This window comes from Lagenorhynchus albirostris, chromosome X, assembly GCF_949774975.1.
Source record: "Lagenorhynchus albirostris chromosome X, mLagAlb1.1, whole genome shotgun sequence".
NCBI classification, from domain to species: Eukaryota; Metazoa; Chordata; class Mammalia; order Artiodactyla; family Delphinidae; genus Lagenorhynchus; species Lagenorhynchus albirostris.
In genome coordinates, this window is record NC_083116.1 from 737,392 (window position 1) to 762,783 (window position 25,392).

The window sequence follows — 25,392 nt, forward strand, 5'->3', positions numbered from 1 at the left end:
GAACTCCTCTGCAACATATAAGGCTTCTCCCCATGTATAGCTGCTACTTGTTAGTATTCCAAATTAAGTTTCAGGAACACTGTTTCTTGTGTAGAGTCTACTGGTGACAATAAACTTGATGTTTCCTTGAGTGGGCAATGGGCATAGGAAGGACAATTTTATCCCTCCTTGATTTAGGTGCTGAATATGAGGATAAAACCAGCCAAAGGGAGAAGGAAGATGATAAAGTCATTCCTGGTAAAAGTCATACCTACGTCTGGCAGGTCCTGAAAGAAAATGGTCCAACGGCCTCTGACCCACCATGTCTCACCTACTCATATCTTTCTCATGTGGACCTGGTGAAAGACGTGAACTCAGGCCTCATTGGAGCCCTGCTGGTTTGTAGAGAAGGTAAGTATAAGAAAGAGTAGGATTGAGATGAAATAAGCCGGCAAGTACAAACATCTGAAAGAGGTTTCCTTTCCCTAGTGTCCTGCCAGGGAAAGGAGAATAATGTAGTCTCCGAGAAGAACAGATGCCCATCCTATGTAGCCAGAATGCACTCTAACGTTCAAGAAAAGCCAAGTTCTGGAATTAGCTCTCTCTTCTCTTCTTCTGCTTTCTACTTCAGATATCCTATGGGCTGTCTCAGTAGTGCCTTTTATAATTTTGTGTTAGGTGCCTTGAAACCTCCATGAAGGTAAATACATCCAAGTGTGTGATCAATGGCGTATAGACCACTTCAGGAGGTTAGTCATCTGTAACCCAAAAACATAAAAATCTGAGAAAAGCAAGCATTTATACATGTTTATAAGTTCTTATTCTAAAAATCATAGTAATTTAAATTAAACCTTTTATAAAAAAATTTTTTCCCGGGAATTCCCCGGCGGTCCAGTGGTTAGGACTCTTCACTCTCACTGCTGAGGGCCCGGGTTCAATCCCTGGTCATGGAACTAAGATCCCACAAGCTGCACGGTGCAGCCAAAAAAAAAAATCATTGAAGTATAATTGACCTACAACACTATTATAGCTCTAAGTGCACAACATAGTGCCAAGTGAATGAACAAATGAAAAGATGCTCAACATTGCTAATCATCAGGGAAGTACAAATCAAAACCTTGAGCTATCACTTCACACATATCAGAATGGCTATTATCAAAAAGACCACAAATAACAAGTGTTGGCAAGGATGTGGAGAAAAGGGAACCCTTGTGCACTGTTGGTGGGAATGTATATTGGCACAGTCATTATGGAAAACAGTATGGAGGGTTCTCAAAAAATTAAAAATAGAGCTACCATATGATCCAGCAATTCCACTTCTGGGTATTTTTCAGAAGAAAATGAAAGCTCTAATTCGAAAAGATGTATGTACCCCAATGTTCATTGCAGCACTATTTACAACAGCCAAGATATGGAAGCAACCTAAGTGTCCATCAACAGATGAATGGATAAAGAAGATGTGGGGAATATTACTCAGCCATGAAAAAGAATGAAATCTTGCCATTTGTGACAACATGGATGGACCAGAGGGCATTATCCTAAGTGAAATAAGCCAGAGGGAGAAAGAAGATACTGTATGATTTCACTTATATATGGAATCTAAAAAACAAAATAAATGAGGGACTTCCCTGGTGGTCCAGTGGTTAAGAATCCATGCTCCCAATGCAGTGAGCATGGGTTCAGTCCTGGGTTGGGGAATTAAGATCCCACATGCTGCACAGCATGGCCAAATAATAATAATAACAAAACAGAAACAAATTCATAGATAAAGAGAACAAACAGGTGGTTACCAGAGGGGAGAGAGGTGGAGGGATGAGTGAAATAGATGAGGGAGACTAAGAGGTACAAACCCCCAGTTACAAAATAAATTTGTCACAGGGATGAAATGTACAGCATGGGGAATATAGTCAATAACACTGTAATAACTTTGTATGGTGACAGATGGCAACTGGACTTATTGTGGTGATCTCTTGTAATGTATAGAAACATAGAATCACTATGTTGTGGACTTGGATTATATGTATAATGACATGTGTCCATTATATTAGTATCATACAGTATCATATATGTCATATAGTATCATATATCATATAGTATTATATATATGTCATATATAGTATCATATCACTGCCCTAAAAATCCTCTGTGCCCTGCCTATTCATCCTTCCCTCTCCTACCCTCTGGCAACCACTGTTCTTTAAATTGTCTCCATAGTTTTGCCTTTTCCGTATGTAGCCTTTTCATATTGGCTTCTTCCACTTAGTAACATGCATTTAAGGTTCCTCCATGTTTTTCATGGCTTGATAGCTTCTTTCTTTTTAGTGCTGAATAGTATTCTGTTGTCTGAATGGACCAGTTTATTTATCCATTCACCTACCGAAAGACATCAATTTCACTACTTGATAATTTAAAAAATATATAATAAAAAAATTAAAATCTTTTCAGATAGCTTTACCTGTATTTTAAATTTGTATGGGTGAGTTAGTTTCTTCGTCCAATTTAACTTTTACTTTCCAAGCATCAAGTGTACAAGAGAGGACTTCTCTGGTGGCACAGTGGTTAAGAATCCACCTGCCAATGCAAGGGACACGGGTTCGAGCCCTGGTCCGGGAAGATCCCACATGCCGCGGAGCAACTAAGTCCATGCACCACAACTACTGAGCCTGCACTCTAGAGCCCATGAGCCACAACTACTGAGCCTGTGTGCCACAACTACTGAAGCCCACATGCCTAGAGCCCATGCTCCACAACAAGAGAAGCCACCACAAAGAGAAGCCCGTGCACTGCAACGAAGAGTAGCACCCGCTCGCTGCAAGTAGAGAAAGCTGGTGCACATCAATGAAGATCCAATGCAGGCAAAAATAAATTAATTAATTAATTTAAAAAAAAAGTACAAGAGAGGAAAGAACATTATAAACAAAAATCTTCCTACTCAAAATAAACCTGCAAAGAAAACTTCCCAATCAAGTGAAAAAGTATGCTAAGAAAGACAGCTAACAAATTCAACAGTTAAAGCATGAAGCAAGCTTATTTGTAACATTGATAACTTTAAATATTGATATACATGGTGTTCATTTAAAGTGTGAGTGTGTGTTTAACATAGACAGTAGTTATTTTGCTCATAACTTTTTTTTTTTTTTTTTTTTTTTTGCGGTACGTGGGCCTCTCACTGCTGTGGCCTCTCCTGTCGTGGAGCACAGGCTCCGGACGCGCAGGCTCAGCGGCCATGGCTCACGGGCCCAGCCGCTCCACGGCATGTGGGATCCTCCCGGACCGGGGCACGAACCCACGTCCTCTGCATCGGCAGGCGGACTCTCAACCACTGCGCCACCAGGGAAGCCCTCTTTTTCTGTTTTCTGTTTGTTCTGAATATACATATATATGAAATATGGTTATATGGACTTGTAGTTTGTATGTCTTTTTAATTTCTTTTTTAGTAATTAATTTTTAGTGTATTTTATAAAAGCAAGGGTCTGCAACAAATCTGAAATTTTTAAAAATGTCCTTTACCCCGAATAATTTTAGAATTACTGGCATAGGAGATGTGACACCAAGGAAATAATGTTATGGTAAAGTTAGTAAGAAACCAAGAGACAAAGCAGTTGATGAAGTAATGTATCCTCGTAGTGTCATTTTCCTATGAGAGGATTTTCAATAGAAGATAAGTGCTCTCACTTCTTTTTCAGGGAGTCTGACCAAAGAAAGGACACAGACCTTGCACGAATTTGTACTACTTTTTGCTGTGTTTGATGAAGGTTAGTGAGCTGCAGTCTGAATTTTGGTCTCCTGAAAGAAATGAAATATATTAATTTAATGTGGTACTTGAGCATGAGGGCTGTTAATGTCCAGAGGAAGTGATTACAGAAAGATCATAAACGACATTATCATTCAGGAATGATGCAGACAGGGATGAAAATGAATTCCAAGGAAAAAATGCAAGCTGAGTTCCACTGGCAGCTATGAAGTAAGAAGATAGAGTAGCTGGGTAACCTGTCCCTCTTATTAAATCCATCAACAAACACTTTTTGCTTTACTTTCTCTTTTTTTTTCCGGTTTGAAGCAAAGGAAAGTTTTATTCTTTGTGCAAAGAATGGAGAAGTGCGAGCTTGGACTCTAGAGCAAACGCCCTTCCGACAGGCCGTAGGCGGGGCTGCTTTATAGGGACGAGGGAAGGGGCGGAGCTCTCCCGGCAGGCGCAGCTGCAGACGCAGTGCGTGCACAGCGTCTCTGCACACGGCCTGCTGCGGCTGTCTGGCCTTGAGCGTCGTGGGCAGCTTCTGCTCCCAGCGGCGGAGCTGACATGTCAAACCAGCAGGTGACGTGTCAAACCAGGAGGTCTGGTGTCAAACCTGGCTGACGTGTCAAACCAGGAGGTCTGGTGTGAAGGGCTAGGGGCAAGGCCTGTACCCGCGACAACGTTTCATGTATGTAATTTTGTTTTGTTTGGTTGTTTGTTAGTTTTGGTTAAACGTGGGAGACATTTATTTCCTTTCCCACATCGCCAATCATGGATACGAGTGGCTAAGGTTTCTATCTCCTCAGGAAAACACAGCCCAATTGAGTGACTATCACATCCTTTGGAGAATTTCAGTCTTTGGTCACAGCATTTAAGAGCTCCTAGTTTTGGTCCCACAAGCCCTTTTTGAAGTGACTTATTGCTTTACTTTCTAAATGCCCCCTGTTACCTTTTAAAGAAATGTTTACTAAAAATCATATATATTTAAGGTGTACATCATGATGATTTTAGATAAATAGATACAGATAGAGAAATGATTACTACAAACTAACGTATCTCCTCACAGAGTTATTTCTTGTGTGTGGTGAGAGCACCCGAAATCTACTCCCTTAGCATATTTCCAGTGTTCAATGTAATATGATTAACTATAGTCATCACACTGCACATTAGATCCCCAGAACCTGTTCATCTTAAAACCGAAAGCTTGTACCATTTGACCAACATTTCCCCATTTCCCCAGACCCTGGCAGCCCCCCTCGTGTTCTGTGTTTCTATGAGTATACTTTTTCTTATCTTCATCTCTTACTTTTAAGTAACTTGGGCAAGTTACTTAACCCCTCTGTGTCTCAGTTTTATCCAGTTGAAAAGTGAAATAATAAGTACTATTTCATAGGATGGTTGTAAGGATTAAGCGGGTGATTTCGTCCTCGTCGCCGTCATGATCACCTTCTGAAGTGAGACCCCCCCCCCATCGTCTCTCTCCTGACTAGTCTCCTTGTCTTTTTGTGCCCCCTGACACTTCATTATTACTATAGCAGCCAAAGGGAGCCTACCGAAATGTGAATCTGATCTTGTCACCCCAGCCCTTAAAATCCTTCAATTTTACATCAAGGCAAAATGTAAACGTCTTAACACACTGATACATGACCTAGTCTTTGACGACCTGTCTAGCCTCATTGTGCTTCTCTTCCTGCCTCACCGTTCATCACCGTTCAAGTTGCAGCCACACCGAACACATTTTGTGTAACACCCAAAACACGCCATGCTTTTTCTTGTATCCGGACCTTTGCTTATGCTGTTGCTTCTGCCTGGAAAGCCTGTCTCCAGCTTCACACCAAGTTTCTCCTCCTTCTGGTCCAGGTTAGTTGCCTCTTTATATATTTCCACAGCACCTTGAGCTTCCTCCTTATGACACTAAATCATCATTGCTGGCTTTATTTAATATTTATCTTCTTTGACCTTGTATTCCTTTCTCTTCAGGCAAAGTGAGGTTCCTTCTCCTCTCTGCTCCCATAATAGCCTGTTCTTATCTCTCTTACATCACTCTTCACTCTGTATTATAATTGTCTGCTTCTCTGTCTATTCGAGCTAAATTGTAAGCGCCTAGAAGGTAGAGGCTGTGTCTTCTTTGTCATCAGTGCCTAGTGCTCAGCAGTGTTCAGTAAATATGTTTAACTGAATGAGCAAATGAGTGGATCAAGGGATAAATGAACTTATGAGAGTTCCCCAAAGGCTGGGTGCCTCAGAAAGGTTCAATCCTTTGCACAAGGAGCTGCTAATAATAATATTTATAGTGCCTTTCACTCTTGTTAATTCCAGGGATGAGGTTGGAAAGCTTTTGGGTTCTTGGGCTTTCATTATTGCAAACTGGATGAAGCAGTTAGGACAGGGACAGGTACTGGCAGCCTTTTCCTAGGATGCTTTTCATGTGCCTCCTTTTAAATAAGTCAGCTAATGAATAGAATGAAATCATCATGGTGCAAATTAACCGATATTCTCCCTTCCACTAGTTATCATCTGTCATTATTCCTTTCCAAGTAGTGTCATGGATAAATATAGGGAGAGATCATTACTTTGAGCGAGAAATAGCTGCCTTTTGGTAACTGTCTTCTCCCTTTTTCTTACTGACTTTGAGGGCAAATCATCTGTGCCTACTGTGCTGACATGAGACAGACACTTAGCTGGCCCTCTATTCGCATCCTCTCTCAACAGGGAAAAGTTGGCACTCAGGAAAAAATGAGTCCTTGACACAGGCAGTGGATCCTGCATCTGCAATGCACACAATCAATGGCTATATAAACAGGTCTCTGCCAGGTATGTACAGCCTGCTCAAGAATCCTCAAGAGCTTCTGCATTCACCACAGAGCTGTCTTCTCCAGTTCTCCTCAGTTATCTGAAAATTAAGGTTTCTTTTGCTTAAATGTAAATGGGCATCCAAGGATGAACAGATATTTAAGGAAAGCCTGAAACACAAAGACAATATGCAAAGATAAAGAAAAGTAGTATGCCTTGCCTTATCATCCGTTCCATCTGGATGTTCCTGAGTTACATCCTTTTATAATAACTATAATAAACAGGTTTCTAGTAAGTAAAAAAAAAGTAATAATAGGATTATATGAAAAAGAAACAATCAAAACAAGAATATGCTCACAAAATTAGGAATATGATTGTCAAAATACAAACTTAATAGAAAGTGGTATAAAGCAAACCTCCCAGAAAGCAAAAGAAAAAGAGATTGAGAAAGCAAATCTCCCAGAAAGCAAAAGAAAAAGAGATTTTTAAAATCAAAGAAATGATAGAATGAAGTGTTAAAAAAAGAGTTGAGTCTTTATATAAAAATTTCCCAGCAGGATAAATAAAAAAGTATCCCCACACAAAATTAGGTTTGTGGAATTTCAAAGAACAAAGAAAAGATATATAAGCTTCCCCTGGGAGAAACAGGTCACATACAAAGGCATGAGAATTAGACTGGCAATGTAATAAACCAATACCTTAAAAGTTCTAAAGGAAAAGTTACTTTCAACCTAGAATTCATAGCCAAACTATAACTTAACTTTGGGGGAAGAATAAAGACATTTTCAGAAATGGTAGCCCTTAGAAGCCACTGAATATGTGCTACAATAAAACCAGAGAGTAAACCAAGAAAGAGGAAGTTGGAAAATTCAGACACCCAAGAAAATAATGAAGGACGAGGAAGGATATTTTCTTAACTCTTTTCTATATTTTTCAAGAATTCTATAATTAATATGCATGATTTCAGAATTAGAAAAGAAATTAACTTTCAAAACATGCAAGTCCCTGCTCTCACATATCAAGTTAATTAACCTCTCTGGGCATCAGTTTCCTCACCTCTAAGTGAGGGATGATAACTATAGTTTCTACATTCGTAGGGTTATTGGGAGTTAAAACTTGTAAAATACTTTGGACAGTGCTTGATGTTACACAAGTGCTCAGTAAACATTACTGTTATTAATTATATTGCCATCATTGACGTTAGATTGGATGTGAGAAGTGAGAGTGGGGACAAGAATAACTCTCACTTGCATAATTGAATTCAGGATGGTACTATTCACTGAAATGAAGTCTGGAATAAGATGAGGTGATAAAGATTGAAAATTTGGTTTTGTACCTGTGGGTTTTATGAGATATCCAGGTGAAGATATTGAGAAGGTATCAGTCTGTATCAGTCTGGAGTTAATACCATGAGAATGAATGATATTATTCAGGGAGAAAATTTGATTAACGAGAGAATAAGGCCTAGGGATGAGCCCTGGGGTGGTCCATCATTTAATGGATGGGTAAAGAAGGAGCAGTCACAAAATGAGACAGAAGAAGGAGCAGTCTAAGCCTTAGGGGAACAAAACTCTGTTGAAACAGAGGCCAGGGGAGGAGAGAATTTCAAGAAGAAATGAATGGTCAACAGATGCAGATGAAGACTGAAAAATACCCATTGGATTTAGCAGCATGATAGTCATTGATGACTTTGGCAAGAGCTGTTAGTTTGACAGTACCCCAGTGTCCTTGGAAAGTTTGGTTCCAAGTCAAGATAATAAAATTTGTAAGGACAATTTGTTCATCCTATCCTAGAAAGTGTTTTCCATTTCAAATTCTCTACTTCTTGCTTATAGCTGTGTTATTCTTACTTTACAGGTCTGATTGGATGTCATAAGAAATCAGTCTATTGGCATGTGATTGGGATGGGCACCACCCCTGAAGTGCACTCAGTTTTCCTTGAAGGGCACACATTTCTTGTGAGGAACCATCGCCAGGCTTCTTTGGAGATCTCACCAATAACACTCCTTACTGCTCAGACACTCCTGATGGACCTTGGCCAGTTTCTACTGTTTTGTCATATCTCTTCCCACCAACATGGTAATATCTGTGGATCTTAAAAATGAGTATTATAAATATCCAGCTCTTCTTTTAATGGAATTTACTGTCCACTGTCCAGTATAGGATTATGTTAGTTAGACCTCAACTGAGATTCCCTAGTTGCCAGTTTTCAGAGCAAATAGTTCACCTTGAGTATAAGAGGGCTTGATTATTAGTAGTACTTGTGAATGTACTGGTGAATCTACCTGTGATATAGGCAGGGGAAAATGAGGTGGCAAGAGTGAGGAGGACAGTGTATCATTGTTTTCCCAGCCTGATCACATTAAATAGGCTTCAGTACTATGGAGAGAGGGATTTTGGGTCATAGCTGAAGAGATGTTTTATGAGAAATTTAGGGAAAAGGAAAAAAGTACACTGTCTAGATTGTAATCATAAGGGCTCCAGGATATCAGTAGTGATGCCCAGAGCATTATATAGCAAATACAAATGGATATTCTGAGCAAATGAGTGAGTCTTGAAAAAGGGGTAAAACATATATTGGAGGAGAGTCAGGCAGAAGGGAAATGGTGAGTGCAAAGACCACAGGAAGAAACCAGAAAGTACCAGATAATGGGGAAGGTAATACATATAGGACAATGGCAAGAAAGGATATTGGTGTGGAGAAGGGAACACTTAAGAGAAGGCCTTGAAGGCCTAACACGAAAGAACAAAGTCATAAGAGTTAAGGCAAGAAAGTCTCATTGGAACCTGACATTCGTTTGTCTGACTCCAGATGGTATGGAAGCTTATGTCACAGTAGATAGCTGCCCAGAAGAACCCCGCAAATGGATGAAGAGTAATGAAGAAGAAGATTATGATTTTTATGACTCTGACATGGATGTGGTCAGATTTGATGGTGACAGCGCTCCTCCCTTTATCCAAATCCGCTCAGTTGCGAAGAAGCATCCTAAAACCTGGGTCCACTACATTGCTGCTGAAGAGGACGACTGGGACTATGCTCCCTCAGTCCTTACCTCCAATGACAGGCAAGTACCTTTTGACTCTTGGTGCTATCTCTTCCCCATAATCAAAAATTCTTCCCAGTTATTCAAAACAACAAATCCTTAAGCCATGTTTAAGGTTAGGTACAGGTATAGAATCAAATGGCAAGGGCATTAATATGTTTGGTAAATTAACATAGTTAAACATCAGGGATGCTTATATTTTTCTCACTCCTTTCCTTGATTAAATCATATGAGCTATTTTAGAATGGATTTTAGCAACCTGTCCTTTACCTAGAATTCTCTATTCCAACCTCTCATCTTTTTGTGTCTCACACAGAAGTTATAAAAGTCTGTATTTGAACAATGGTCCTCAGCGGATTGGTAGGAAGTACAAAAAAGTCCGATTTATAGCTTACACAGATGAAACATTTAAGACTCGTGAAGCTATTCAGTATGAATCAGGAATCCTGGGACCTTTACTTTATGGAGAAGTTGGAGACACACTTTTGGTAAGTTGAGGAAAAGATATAAGGTTGGGTAAGAAGACAAAGTCTGGAGGGTTTTGAGTTTTTAAAAACTTCATAATTCAGCCTTGTCTCCAATGGGCAGGATCTTTTAAAAATTATAAATGTTACGCAAATGTGGATTATAAATTTGTTTTAAAATATTATAGAACAAAATATTTAATGCCACCCATTAAACCTGACACTCCTTTGAAATACTCATTGCTTAGACTTTCATACATATCCTTCTACAACTTTTAGAAGGATTTTACATTTGACTTGTAAGGAAAAGAACAAGAAGAATATGTGACAGAGAGTAGATATAGCCCACAAAGCCTAGAGCATTTACTATCTGTCCCTTTCCAGAAAATGTTTCCTGACCCTTGATATAGCATATTAACAATACTTATGCTTCAAATAACAGTGGCTTTAAAAAATAGGGAGTTATGTTTTCACAATCAATTTAGAGATAGATAGATGGCATGTCAATGGTAAAAAAATGCACAACCTAAAAGTTGAGAGTTATGTTTTATTTGGCGGACATTCTTAGGACTTCAAGCCCGGGAGACAGTGTCTCAAGTAACCCTGAGAGAACTGCTCCATGGAGGCAAGGGGGGAGCCAGGGTATATAGGAGTTTTGCAACAAATGGCAGGTAGTAGGAACAAAAGATTACTGTTAATTAAAGAAAACCAGGTATCCCGAGTTAAGGAATTTAGTACTTTTCTATGTAGGGGAAGATGCAAGAGTCTGGGCTTATTGAAATCATTCCTTTGAACTGCACCTCAGCTATCTGTATCCTGTGCTTTCTCATCCTGCGTTTCCTTAAGCTGCACCATTGGGTGTGGCTGCAGTCTGATGACTGCTAGACAGCCGGGCATTCTTTGTTTCCTCTCCTGAGTTACCTCAGGGCTCACTGATGGCTGCGGCATCCTTTGTTTACTGATATGGCAGGCAGGTTCTTAACATGGCTATATTTTGCTTATATATTTGTAAAAGGTTTTATGCATTATAAATATTAACACATTGTTATTTGTCTTTCAAATATTTTTCTCAGTCTGTCACTTGTACTTTAACTCCTTTGTGATGTCTTTTGTCCTATAAAAATTTTCAGTCTTTATGTAGTCAAGATCTTTTCTCAATCTTTAAGTTTATATTTTTCTGGATATTTTTCATTTATGTTTTCTGCCTAGGAACATCTTCACTACCTCTAAGAGATTATAAATATGGTCTACTATATTTTCTTCTTTTACATTTACATTTTTATTTTTACAATAAGCATTTTAATTGCTCTGGAAGTTACTTTTGGGTATAGAGCATCGTGTCAAATAGGGATTTCCCCAAGTGACAGCCAATTGGTACAATCAATCCTTTCTTCACTAATTTTAAAATGCCTTTTTTATTATATACTAAAATGATAAAATCTGTTCTGTTTAACTGATCTGTTACCACACTGTTTTAATGACTGCAACCTTGTGATGTGTTTTGATATTTGTAGGGCATGTCTACCTTCATTTTACTTCTTTAAAATTTTAATTAACTATTAACGTACAGTTTTTCTTCATGAATTTTATTTACCTATTTTTGAATTAGCCAGTACAAATAACCCAAAAGGCAAAAAAGATTATGCAAGAAAAAGCAAGCTTTCCTTCCTCCCAGACTTCCAGTCCCATAGTCTGACCAGCTATCGTTGCTCTCAGTTTTTTATATCCCCTTTCAGAAACAGTATATACATATACAAGTGTATGTGCACATATTTCACACAAAAATAGAAGCACTATGTAGATTTTAACAATGTATCTTGGATATCATTTCATATCAGTATATGTAGGTCTACCTCATTCTTTCATGTTTGTAAGTTATGCTCTTATATATGCTGAATCCTATAAGGCTTTTCTGTTAATGTGAGAACTTGAGGACTATTTTTTACTTTTTATACGGAAATTATCACACATACCCAGAAGTAGAAAGAATAGTAAAATAAACTTCTTTGAACCCATCACTCAGCTTCAACAGTTATCAACAAATGGCTAATTTCATTTTGTCTATAAACCAACTAGGCCTAACAGACATCTACAGACCAGGCCACCCAACTCCAATAGAATATATATTCTTCTCAAATGCACAAGAAACATTCTCCAGGATAGATTATACATTAGGCCACAAACCAAGTCTCAAAAATTTTAAAGAAAACTATAGTTCAAAATTCCTTGTGAATATAGATGCAAAAATCCTCCACATTATTAAGCCAGATCTAGCAACATATTAAAGAGATTATATACTATAATCAAGTGAGATTTATCTCAGGAATGTAGGGATGGTTCAACATATGAAAATTAATGCAATACAACATATTACTTGAATAAAGGACAAAAGCACATGATCATGTAATATGTGAAGAAAAAGGGCTTGACAAACTCCATTACCCATTCGTGATAGAAAAAACTCAGTGAACTAGCAACACAATGCAAGGTCCTTAACTTGATGAAGAACATCTAAGAAAAACTTATAATACGCTGAAAGACTAAATGTTTTCCCCCTGAGATTAGGAACAAGTTAAGATGTCCACTCTTGGCAGGGCGGGCGCAGGGGCAGCAGCTCCAGGGGCGCCGAGGCCCCACTCGCCCCATCACGCCGTTGCTGCCCAGACGCTGTGGCCCCCCGTCCACCCCGCTGCACCTGCGGAGACTCGGCAAAGTGCCGGGTGGGCACGGGGCGGTCTCCACGTCCTCGAATCTGCCCTTTCAGTTGTTTTCTTGACGTGACCTTAAGTCACCCAGAACTAACTGGGACGCCCGGTCCAGCGGTCAAAGGGGAACCGGAGGGTCTCTGCCTGACCGAAATGGTAACCTGGCAGCAGGGGAAGCTGGCGAGAGGTTCTAGAAGTTGCCTGAGAACTTTGTGCCATCGGCAGCTCCTGCCTAAAATCGTTGGGAGCTGCTAAAATTGTCTTTAGGAAGGCTGGCAGCCAAGTTTGACACCCCAGCGTTCCATACAAGGATAGACGGTGACTTGGGAGGTAATTTCCACATCCTGCTATTTGTGTTCAGGGTCGAGGCTTATGGACGACACGAAGGGAAGACAAGGGAAGGACGATGGATGCGAACATGTCCACGGAAGCATTGCCCCAGCTCTGAACTGGGTCGGCCTACTGTTGGCATCGCAGCAAAGGGTCAAGGCCAGGCCAGGCCTGCAGAGGGTGCCTCCTAACTTCACTGTTGACCCCAAGTGCAGACTGTCCCACAAACGGGTTAGAAAGGATGATTTGGGTTCCTAGTCATTAGAAGTTTTTTGAGGTTTCTGTTTAAAATTTTAAAAGAGATTTAGAAACACTAGGCATATTTTGGAGGGAAAGCAGATGAAAGAAAAGCGTTTTCCTTCTGCGTGAAAACCTAAATATAAAGGTATGGCTTATACTAGGTGGGCATTCCCACCTACAAGGGTCAAATTCAGAATAAAATTGAAGAGTGTTTGAAAATCAACTCAATCAATGCCAAGTATGGAGGATGCAAAAACAAACTGGACAATGTCTTTTTTCATAAGAAGTTTACAATTTAGTAAGGAAAAAAGAGAACAGGACTTGTGGAGAGGACATATTTCAAGAAGAGTGAATGCGATATGTAGTCTGGTTTGGCAAGAAAATAATGCTGCTGTAGAAGGGCGTGGTGAGTGATAAGCTCAATGGATGCGGTTAAAGATGTTGTGAAAGGCCCTACATACTCAGCTGGTTTTGAACACAATTGAACAGATGAGGAACCTTTGATAAGAAAATATAGGAGTGTGGACTTCCCTGGTGGTGCAGTGGTTAAGAATCCGCCTGCCAATGCAGGGGACACGGGTTCGAGCCCTGGTCCAGGAAGATCCCACATGCCACGGAGCAACTAAGCCCGTGTGCCACAACTACTGAGCCTACACGCGGCAACTAGTGAAGCCCGTGTGCCTAGAGCCCGTGCTCTGCAACAAGAGAAGCCACCACAATGAGAAGCCCATGCACCGCAACGAAGAGTAGCCCCCACTCGCCGCAACTAGAGAAAGCCCAGGCACAGCAATGAAGACCCAACGCAGCCCAAAATAAATTAATTAATAACTTAAAAAAATAAGAAATAACAGATAAGTTATGCCAAGGTCCATAGAATATCATCTACCTGAACCAAAATCTGTCCACACATCTTAAAAAAAAAACCATGAGGTGTACAAGGAGTACAAATAAAGTTACACATGATTCATACGATACTAGGAAATGGAGGGTACCACAAACATCAAATTACCAGAAAATTGGTGAGTAGCAAACTCCAGCAAGAGCAACCTTCCTCCACTGCTGCAAGACTCTAGACTGATACTGGAGTTAGAAGAAAAGGCTTCTATTTTATTTTTGTATTGCAATATAGTTGATATACAATATTATGTTAGTTTTAGCTGTGCTACATAGTTATTTGATATTTGCATACATTATGAAATGTTCACCACAGTAAGTCTAGTAACCATCTGTCCCCATACAGATTTATTGCAATATTATTACTTAGGCTGTATATGACCTCTCCATGGCATATTTCTTATTTAAGTGGAGGTTTGTACCTCTTAACCCCCTTCACCTATTTTGCCCTTCCACCACCCTCCCCTCTGACAACCATTGGCTTGTTTTCTGAATCTGTTGTGTCTGTTTTGTTTGTTTTGTATTTTAGATTCAACATATAAGTGAGATCATACAGTAAAAAAAAAAAAGGATGTCCATTTTTGTTACTTTTATTTAATACTGAACTGGAAGCCAATGCAATAAGGCAAAAAATAAAAAGGAATTAGATGCATTTGGATTGGAAAGAAAGAAATAATACTGTCTTTATTTGCTGATGATATGATCTTTTATGCAGAAAATCCTAAGGCATCTACTAAAAAGCTATTAGAACTAATAAACAAGTACAGCAAGTTTGCAAGATTCAAGATCAATACTAAAAAATAAGTTGTATTTCTATACACTTCAATGAAAAATCTGCAAATGAAATTAAGAAAACAGTTTCATTCATGATAACATAAAAAAAGAATGAAATAACTTGGGAAAAATGTAACAAAAAAGGTGCAACACTTGTACAGTGAAAACAACTAATTGTTACTGAGATAATTTTTTAAATATCTAAATAAATGGAAAAACATATATTTATGGATTGGAAGAGTCACTTACTGTTAAGACTCTTCCAAATTTGTCTATAGATACAAATTAAATCCCTATCAAAATCCCAACTGCCTTTTTTGCAGAAATTGACAAGCTGATCCTAAAATACAGATGGAATTGCATAGGACCCTTCATAAACAAATGAATCTTGAGGGAAAACAAACAACAAAGTTTGAGGACTCACACATCAATTTCAAAAATTACCACAAACTATAGTAATCATGACAGTGTGGTACTGGCATAAGGATAGATATATAGATCAATGGAAGACAATTGAGAGTCCAGAAATAAACCTACATATCTATGAACACTTGACTTATTTTTTTAATTGAAGTATAGTTGATTTACAGTATTGTGTTAGTTTCAAGTGTACAGCATGGTGATTCTCTATTTTTGCAGATTATACTCCATTATAGGTTATTATAAATATTGGGTATAATTCCCTGTGCTATACAGTATATCCTTGTTGCTTATCTATTTTATGTATAGTAGTTTGTATCTGTTAATCCCATACTCCTAATTTGACACCCCCTTGTTTTCCCTTTGGTAACTATAGGTTCGTTTTCTATGTCTGTGTGTCTGTTTCTGTTTTGTAAATAAGCTCATTTGTATCATTTTTTTAGATTCCACATGTAAGTGATATCATATGAAATTAGTCTCTCTTTGACTGACTTTACTTAGTATGATAATTTCTGGGTCCATCCATGTTGCTGCAAATGGCATTATTTTGTTCTTTTTTATGGCTGAGTAGTATTCCATTGTATATATATGCAATGTCTTCTTTATCCATTCATCTGTAGATGGACATTTAGGTTGCTTCCATGTCTTGGCTATTGTAAATAGTGCTGCTATGAACATAGGGGTACATGTATCTTTTAGAATTAGAGTTTTCATCTTTTCTGGATATATGCCTAGGAGTGGGATTGCTGGATCATATGGTAGCTCTATTTTTAGTTTTTTCAAAGGAACCTCCATACTGTTTTCCACAGTGACTGCAACAATTTATATTCCCACCAGCAGTGTAGGATGTGAACACTTGACTTTTCACAAATGTCCTAAGACCAATCAATGGGGAAAGAATAGTATTTTTAACAAATAGTACTCGGACAACTGGATACCCACATGAAAAAGAAAGAAGTTTGACCCCTTCCTTATACCATACACAAATTGAAGGTGGATCAAAGATATAAATGTTAGAGCTAAAACTAAAACCCTTAGAAGAATATACAGGAGTAAATCTTTGTGACCTTGGATTTTACAATGGTTTCTTAGATATGACATCAAAAGCAACAAGCAACAAAAGATAAAATAGATTGGACTTCATCACAATTAAAAACTTTTGTGCCTCAAAGGATACCAACCAGAAAGTGAAAAGACAACCCATGGAATGGGAGAAAATAATTGCAAATCATATATCTGATGAGGGAATAGTATCCAGAATTTATAAAGGACTCTTACTCAATAATAAAAAAAACTCAATAATAAAAAGGCAAATAGGGACTCCCCTGGTGGTCCAGTGGGTAAGGCTCTGTGCTCCCAATACAGGGGGCCTGGGTTCGAACTCTGGTCGGGGAAGTAGATCCCGCATGCATGCCACAACTAAGTAGTCCGCATGCCACAACTAAAGATCCCGCATGCTGCAATGAATATCCCACGTGCCGCAACTAAGACCTGGCACAGCCAAAACAAACAAATAAATGTTCTAAAAATAAATTAAAAAGGCAAATAATCCAACTGAAAAATAAGCAAAGGATTTGTATAGACGCTTCTCCAGGGATGATATATAAAGGAGTGACCAATACGCACATGAAAAGATGCTGAACATTATTAGCTATTGGGGAAAGCAAATCAAAATCGCAATGAGATACCATTTCACACCCACTAAAATAGCTATAATCAACAAGACAGATAATAACAAGCGTTGGTGAGTATGCAGAGAAATTGGAAGCTTCATAAACTACTGATGGGAATGTAAAAATTTGCAGCCACTTTGGAAAACAGTTTATCCATTCCTCAGAATGTTAAAAATGGAATTACCATGTGATCCAGCAATTTCTTCTAGGCATATACTCAAGAGAAAGGAAAACATAGGTCCACACAAAGACTTGTATGTGAATGTTCATAGCAGCACTATTCATAATAGCCCCAAATTGGAAGCCATTCAAATGTTCACCAATTGGTGAATGAATAAACAAAATGTAGTGTACCCATATAATTGGAACACTAGCCAGCAATTAAAAGAAATGAACTACTCATACATGATACAACATGGATAAAACTCAAAACATTATGATAAGTTAAAGAAGCCAAGCAAAAAAGACGTATTACATGATTTAATTTATGTGAAATATCTTAAAAAGGCCAACTTATAAAGCAGAAAGCGTATTAGCAGCTCAGGACTCCAACTGTGTGTGTTCCACTAAACCAGTCAGAAAGTGCCTCACCTTTAATGACCCAGCATCAGCAATCACACAGCATCTCATGGCATAATCTGAGTAAAAGCAGTCAAAGCCCACCCAGAATCAAGGAGAGGGAAACTTTGGCCTACCTCTTGTTGGGAGGAGTGTCGAAGAATTTGGGAACCATGTTTGAAAACTGCCACATAAATTGACAGCTTACTTCTCAAAAGCAACAAAGGAAGCCAGAAGACAATGAAATTATGTCTTTAATGTGTTGAAAGAAAGTCGCTATCAACCTAACAAGAATTACCATTTTATTGGCAATTTATACCAATATTCAAGGAATATATAATTTTATATTAAAATTTTAAATGTAGAGTATAAGAAAAAAGTAAAGACCCACCAGTTCTAGTTGTAAACCTGAGCAGGACAGTATGAGAAAGGAAAATTAAAATTACAGACCCATTGCATTATAAACATGGATTCAAAAAATCCTAAACAAAAATTAATAAACCCAATGGAGCAATATATTAAAAAGATAATACATTATGACCTGGTTGATTTATCGGAGGAGTACTAGATGAATTTAACATTAGAAAATCAAATATGGTAATCCACCATATTAACACATAAAAGGGTAAAATATAATTTGAAAATCTCAATAGTTTCATACAAATATTTATCAAAATTCAACATCCATCCATAATAAAAATTCATAGGAAATTGAGATCACAAGGGACATCCTTATCCTGATAAATATCTGAAGAAAATCTATAGGCACCAAACATACTTGGTGGTGAAACTGAGAAATCCTTCTGTTTAAGATCAGATCAGGACAAGAAACAGTAACAAGTATCACAACCTCTATTTAATATTTTACTAGAAATCCTAGCCAGTATTCTTAGGAGAAAAAAAGTTTTAAGATTGGAAATGAATAAACAAAACTGTTATTATTTGAAGATTAAGTAAATGAATGACAGTGGGAGCTATATTTGTCATTGTTGAAGAGGGTAATTATAAATAAAAAGGAAAGGCTAGAATAAATCATGTGATACTGGATTACAGTTGGAGACATTACTATGAGTTCATGTTCACCAAATATAGATACAGATGGATGCATACAGAAATAATTACACATGTGTGTGTATGTTTAGGTTAGTATATTTCCTTGCGCTGTCCACTGAGAGGATCTAGAAGCAATGACATCCCAGTAGCAATGAGCACACCCAGATCTTGGTTTCTAATACCATTCTCTGATGAGAGGAACCAAGGCCATTTGGAGAATGGATGATTCTAGGGCTGGGCCAGGGAAAACATAAGATGAGCCTGGAGAATCTTGTGGTTCCAGAAAGTAAGAAAGTGCTCAAAAAATAAAAGGATGGGACAGTTAAAGAAATATAGGAGCTTCTAACAGCCAAGCTGGAAGACTATGAGCAATAAAATAAAGTATAACATAAATATCCACTGCACCACCAGGGAAGCCCAGAAGTTGGTTTTTTATCTTCATATCATAGAACCTCAGGCATAGAGCCCAGCTGATATGTTCAGAGTTCTTAATGCTGCTTCCATGTTATCACTCTTCTATCCTACTTCTCTTTTAAAGCTCGTGCAATCAGACAATTCCAACTGCCACCCTTGCTTAATGCTGTAATCAGCAGTCCTCCTGGTCATGCCTGCGCATCCAGTGAAGATTTTATCACTTGAACCAGTTTTCCCTTCCACTGTTGGGGAATTCAGGGCCCAAATGGTGGGAAAGGCTGAGGGGAAGCAGTACCCTCAGCAGACATCCAAATTTCAATTACTAATATCAGAAGGTGCAAGGAATTTCTTCCTGAAGTGATTAAAATAATTTTAAATAAATGGAAAGGAACCTTCAGTGAGAAACCTAAGTAGCTGTCTGAGCAATTTTATGAAAAGAACAAACATTTTGAGCTTTATCTAGGCTCAAAGCCCCATACTATAGATACAAGGCAGCTTTTGTTTTCTGGAGGTAGGCCACACTTTTCTTGTTGATCCTAATTGTCTTGTACCTAATCTTATATCTCATTTATACTTTCAGATTATATTTAAGAATAAAGCAAGCCGACCATATAACATCTACCCTCATGGAATCACTGATGTCAGTCCTTTGCACCCAGGGAGATTTCCAAAAGGTAAGTGTTACCTCAATTTTATAGCTCTTCCTTACCTGTAGGTACAGATGAGGGCACAGCCGCAATAACAACTAAAACCACGCACATTTATCACCCCACCATCCTTATTCTCTTAAGTTTTATTTTATTTGAAAATATGTCTTTATTTTGCCTTCGCTTTTGAAGGATAATTTTGCTGGACATAGAATTCTGGGTTGAGAGGGTTTCTTTTTCCTTTTAGCACATTCAAAATATTGTTTTACTATCTTCTTGCCTTTATAATAGCTAAATTCTATTCCGTCATTCTTCCCCTGTATGCCATTTTTCTCTGGCTGTGATTTTCTTCATATCTATCCTACTTGGGGTTCACTGATCTTCCTGTGAGTCACAATATTTGTATTTTTGTTTTTAATAGCCAGGCCTTTGTCCCCAAATGAAGTAATAAGTTGCATTTCTACTAGTCATGTATGAAAATATAATTTCCCACATCCTTGATAGCTAGAAGATAATAGTCTTTTAAAATCCTGCTAATCTGGTGGGTGAAAAGTGGTATTTCATTGTTGCTTTAATTTTACTTGGGGATGAACATTTATTTTATCAAAATAATACATGCTTACAATATTGAAAGGCTGTAAGTTCCACTCCCTAGAGGCATCCATTTTTAAGCATTTCTGTTTTAGATTTTTGGTAGTTATCTCTATAGCTCTAAAAAATCATTTATATGCTACTCCTTTGTTTTTCAGCTTTAGACATTATAGGTTTATTTTGTGTTAAATGAGGATTTAGCATTGTGCTTCTTCCATTCCATTTGTTTTAGACTTTCATCAGTGCTTTTAGTTCCTCAACTGGCTATCATTAGAATTGAAAAAAACATGCTAAATACCTACGTTTTGTATACATTAAGGTACTAACAACAGTTTCCCACTTCTTCTCCTCTATTCTTCCATTCCCCCACTGCTGCCAGCTATACCTTTACTTTTATAAAACTAAAGTTGATAACATTTACATTTTGCACTGTAATTTCAAATAACTCCTTGCTTTTTCTATATATTTATTCTAAACTTTCAAAGTCAAAAAGCCAGCATTTATATTATTTTAGTATGTTTCTTATTATAAGTATATGAGTTTACTGCAGAACTAGGTGATATGCTATGATTATTCTTTTGTCTACAGTTCCAATGATTTTACTGTTAAGGCCAAATGGATTATCCTTCTTTATTCTCTACCAGTAGTTCAAAATCATGGTAAATTTTAGTTTGCTTTATATTAGGACCATGCTGATCTTGGAATTTTTGTGTTTGTATTCCTGAAAAAAGACTTTTTTTTCTTTTTTTTTAATATTTTGTTGCAGTGTTTTTTTTAAAATACATTTATTTTATTTTTGGCTGCGTTGGGTCTTTGTTGCTGCACGCGGGCCCCCTCTAGTTGTGGTGAGCGGGGGCTACTTCTCATTGCAGTGTCTTCTCTTGTTGCGGAGCATGGGCTCTATGTGCACAGGCTTCAGTAGTTGTGGCTCGTGGGCTCTAGAGCGCAGGCCCAGCAGCTGCGGTGCACAGGCTTAGCTGCTCCGCGGCATGTGGGATCTTCCCGGACCAGGGCTCGAACCTGTGTCTCCCACATTGGCAGGTGGACTCCTAACCACTGTGCCACCAGGGAAGCCCCGACTTTCTTTTCTTTTATCAGGAGAAGAAATGTATGCCTTTTCACCATATCCCTTAGGTCTTCCAGCTTCTTAATCATGCTGTTTATTGGTATCTGATTCTTTTTTCTGCTAAAGATGTTCTTGTAGTTCACCAGCTGACTATTCTAATTTGGATTATATGCTTTCTAGGCCTGCTACAAAGCTGCCATCTTTGGATTTTTTTTTATTTGGACTTGTAGGCTAGTGCCATTACTGCTCCTATCTTGTACATTTCTGGTTTTTGATTTCTTTTGTTTTTCTGGAAGTATACCTTCAATATACTTCTGAATACATTTAGTATATAGGGAGAAAACTTTATGAGTCCTTCAGTATTATATGATGTATAGATAGGCTGGTTATAAATAATTTTCAATCCACTGTTTTCTGATACTCATTGTTGCTGATGAAAATTCTAATGCTAAATTGACTTGCAGTTCCTTTATGGGAGAAGGGCAATGCAACAGAATTCTGGGGAGATATTGAATGTGTACCCTGAAATTTGGAGGCATACGCAAATACAATTCCTGGTAACTTGCTTTTTATGTGGAAAACTCTGAAGGCTTTACTGCTTATAACTAGCAGATAAGAAGAGAGGGTAAGAGTGGAGCAGTCTGCCCTTCTGCTGTTTGACCTGGCTAGGATGCATGAGTTTTCTCCGTAAAAAGTAGATACTGTTGCAAGTAGCTGGCTTGCTCTCTTTTGAAGATACCCTGCCTAAGAAGGCAGCCTGACAGGGTGAGGGATGCCAGAAATAACAACAGGCTCTTGCATACATCACTAGACATAAGAAGAGCTGGGGAGGGAGGAGGGCTGCGGAAGGATAACTGAAGTAAGCATCTCTCATGTATACGGTGCTGAGGTCCCGAAGGTTACTCCAAGGAAACCATACATGTACCCTAGGAAAAGACCAGCATCTCAGCACCTGCCACACAGAAAGCATTGGTGACCAAACAGTGTAGTCAGAGAGAGAGCGCTCACACAGCAGGACCTACTAAGCAAAACTCTATTTGCCCTTTCCTCTAATACCCATCTACCCTTACTCCCTATTACGTTAACCCTGACCTATGGTTAGGGAATGGATATAGACTGGATCTTTAGGTATTAAACATATGCAAAAGTGAGTTTTAATTACTAAAATCAGACAGTTCTTGTCCTGAGGACCCTTTAGCCCAAGGGCAGATTTTAATTCTTGCTTCCATTCCTCACAGAGGCCAGATACCACAAGTCTTGATACCACATGTGAGTTAAAACTTCAGTGTGCAGTCTTTCAGCATCTATTCAGGCCACTCTGGCTTTGTTGTGTCTTTCTTTTTGGCACTTGGGTTTTTTTTTTCTTCTTTATACATTTTCAGTTATGTATTTAAAATGTTTAAAAAAATGTTTAAAAATATTATTATCTATTATTTCTATTAGTGGGTAGACCTGCTCATTTCAACTCAAATTAACATGCTAGCAGAAATCTCCTGAACCCTTTTTTTTTTTTTTTTTTTTTTTTTTGGCGGTACGCGGGCCTCTCACTGTTGTGGCCTCTCCCGTTGCGGAGCACAGGCTCCGGACGCGCAGGCTCAGCGGCCATGGCTCACGGGCCCAGCCGCTCTGCAGCATGTGGGATCTTCCTGGACCGGGGCACGAACCCGTGTCCCCTGCATCAGCAGGCGGACTCTCAACCACTGCGCCACCAGGGAAGCCCTCCTGAACCTATTTTTGTTGTAAAAAGTTGTGTGAATCTTAAACTTATAAGAGGTGCAAATTTAGTTTTCACTTATTGAGAAAATTTATATGTACATATAAATTTGTAGAGCCATTGTAATAACGACACAATTACCAATATGTGCCTTGTTATACTTCTAATCAAGCTATTTTGGGGTTTGGGTGTGGGTAGGTGTGAAACATTTGAAAGATATGCCCATTCTGCCAGGAGAGATATTCAAATATAAATGGACAGTGACTGTAGAAGATGGGCCAACTAAATCAGATCCTCGGTGCCTGACCCGATATTACTCAAGCTTCGTTAATCTAGAGAGAGATCTAGCTTCAGGACTCATTGGCCCTCTCCTCATCTGCTACAAAGAATCTGTAGATCAAAGAGGAAACCAGGTGAGCTCATCTCTTTCCAAGTGCTGGGTCTGAAGCTAAAATGGAATGATGATGCACATGAACTTGCAGATAGTATTTCCTATGTTCTCTCAGTGTACATCCACCTATAGCCTGCAGAAAATATAGTAGTCTGCACTATTGAGCAAAAAAAGAAATGAGCTGGGTTTCTCACTGCTTTTATTGAATTTGACTTTGGTGTAATAAACTTGCCTGCTGGATGGATAGGAGAGCCCGGGCCCTAGATTATTTCTATAATACTCATTCTCAGTCTAAAATTCCTCTCTCTGTAAGTGATCTTGCCCATTTTTACATGATCAATTACCACCTATTTTCAGATGACCCACAAATGTATACGATAGCTTAGACGTCACCCCTGGACGTCTCACTGTGGGAGATTCAAAGACACCACAAAATGAACACATGTGCAGCATCTAGCATAGTGTGCGGTATTTTAGTAGGAGTTCAGTAAATATTTGTTGAGCAAAATTCAAGGCAATATGTAAAATATTTCAGAATATGCTTAGAATTTGGACCACTTCTGCCATTTTAGAAAAAATTAAGTTAAATACTCTGAATTTAAAAAGCTTGATTCTTCACAAAAACTCATTGCTTGGCTGCAAAATAACTCATTGCCATATTGCTGAGGCTTGACTACATGTCCATTTGGTTATTTATGATATATAGGATTCCTACTAGTCTGAAAACATTTTATGAACTTTAATGCAGGTAAAACACGTGGCACACAAACCCAGAGAGGCATCAGTTTGGCCAAGTATCTTTCCTAATTTTTCCTAATTATAGTTTTCCATCAGTTTTTGGAAGAGGACTGAAATGTACCTATATTCTCCAATCTCCTCCCCTCAGCATTTTAATTTCTGTAGTAATAGTTTACACAAGATGAAATTTATACATATTAGTGAAGTTTATACATTAATTCTTAGCGGATTCAATTAGCAAGTGACTAACTCATAACTTCGGTTCATATACAAACAGCTCCTTCCCCCCAAAAAACTTTCAACTTTGTAAACATAAAACCTAAAAGTGTTAGTGTTAGTAAACATTTTATGGTTCATCTTAGCTTTGTTATTTTACTTCTATTTTGTATTTTTAATTTTTCACAGATTGGTAGTCTTGTGGAAGGGCATTTGCTAGATGAAAGTTTAGGGAAGGCATTCACCTTACTTGACTTGACTAAATTGTTTAAGAAAGACATTGAATAATCACTTGGGTCTTTAAAGAGTGAAACTTCTCTAATCTAAGCATGGAGAGAATGAGGCTACAGACTCTCCCAAAACAATCAGCCAGCATATAGCCTTGGGCCCAGAAGAGACTAAGTTTAATGGGTCCAGTTACCCTCTTGCCCTGAGGACACATTTGCTCTAAACACATACTCACTGCTCCCAGGCCCTGGGACATGCCATAATAGTGGCCCTAGGGAGAAATGGCATTGAACCAGAGGATTGTAGATACATCATATGCATGCCATCACTTCCATCATAGGCTGCTAATTTCTACCTGACAATACTAGTAGCATTTCTTTCTTCCTTTCATTCCATGTAATTAATAGATGATGTCAGACAAGAGAAATGTCATCCTGTTTTCTGTGTTTGATGAGAATCAAAGCTGGTACCTCACAGAGAATATTCAGCGCTTCCTCCCCAATGCAGATGGAGTGCAGCCCCAGGATCCTGAGTTCCAAGTCTCCAACATCATGCACAGTAAGTAAAGCAGCACTTGAGTCCAGTGGGTAATGGATAAAGGGAAACTGAAGACACCAAATTGATGGGCAGTTAATTTATGTGCCACATAAGAGTCATATTTCCTTAAACATTATTACATATGAACATATGCAATTTTATATAAATGCATAAATATGATCATATA

The 25,392-nt window shown here is 38.4% G+C and overlaps 1 protein-coding gene and 1 non-coding gene across 2 annotated transcripts in view; one reads left to right on the forward strand and one right to left on the reverse strand.

Moving 5' to 3' along the window:
- F8 (coagulation factor VIII) overlaps nucleotides 1–25,392 on the forward strand; it is a 118,135-nt gene that overhangs the window by 19,851 nt on the left and 72,892 nt on the right. The window contains exons 4-12 of the mRNA XM_060138837.1: nucleotides 178–390; nucleotides 3,666–3,734; nucleotides 6,428–6,529; nucleotides 8,366–8,587; nucleotides 9,321–9,573; nucleotides 9,869–10,040; nucleotides 19,658–19,751; nucleotides 23,294–23,508; nucleotides 25,076–25,226. Of these exons, the coding sequence (XP_059994820.1) occupies nucleotides 178–390; nucleotides 3,666–3,734; nucleotides 6,428–6,529; nucleotides 8,366–8,587; nucleotides 9,321–9,573; nucleotides 9,869–10,040; nucleotides 19,658–19,751; nucleotides 23,294–23,508; nucleotides 25,076–25,226 (1,491 nt within the window). The remainder of the gene's footprint in view (nucleotides 1–177; nucleotides 391–3,665; nucleotides 3,735–6,427; nucleotides 6,530–8,365; nucleotides 8,588–9,320; nucleotides 9,574–9,868; nucleotides 10,041–19,657; nucleotides 19,752–23,293; nucleotides 23,509–25,075; nucleotides 25,227–25,392) is intronic.
- LOC132514158 (small nucleolar RNA SNORA25) lies at nucleotides 4,506–4,633 on the reverse strand. Its single transcript, XR_009538650.1, has one exon. It is a non-coding gene; the product is annotated as a small nucleolar RNA SNORA25 (small nucleolar RNA).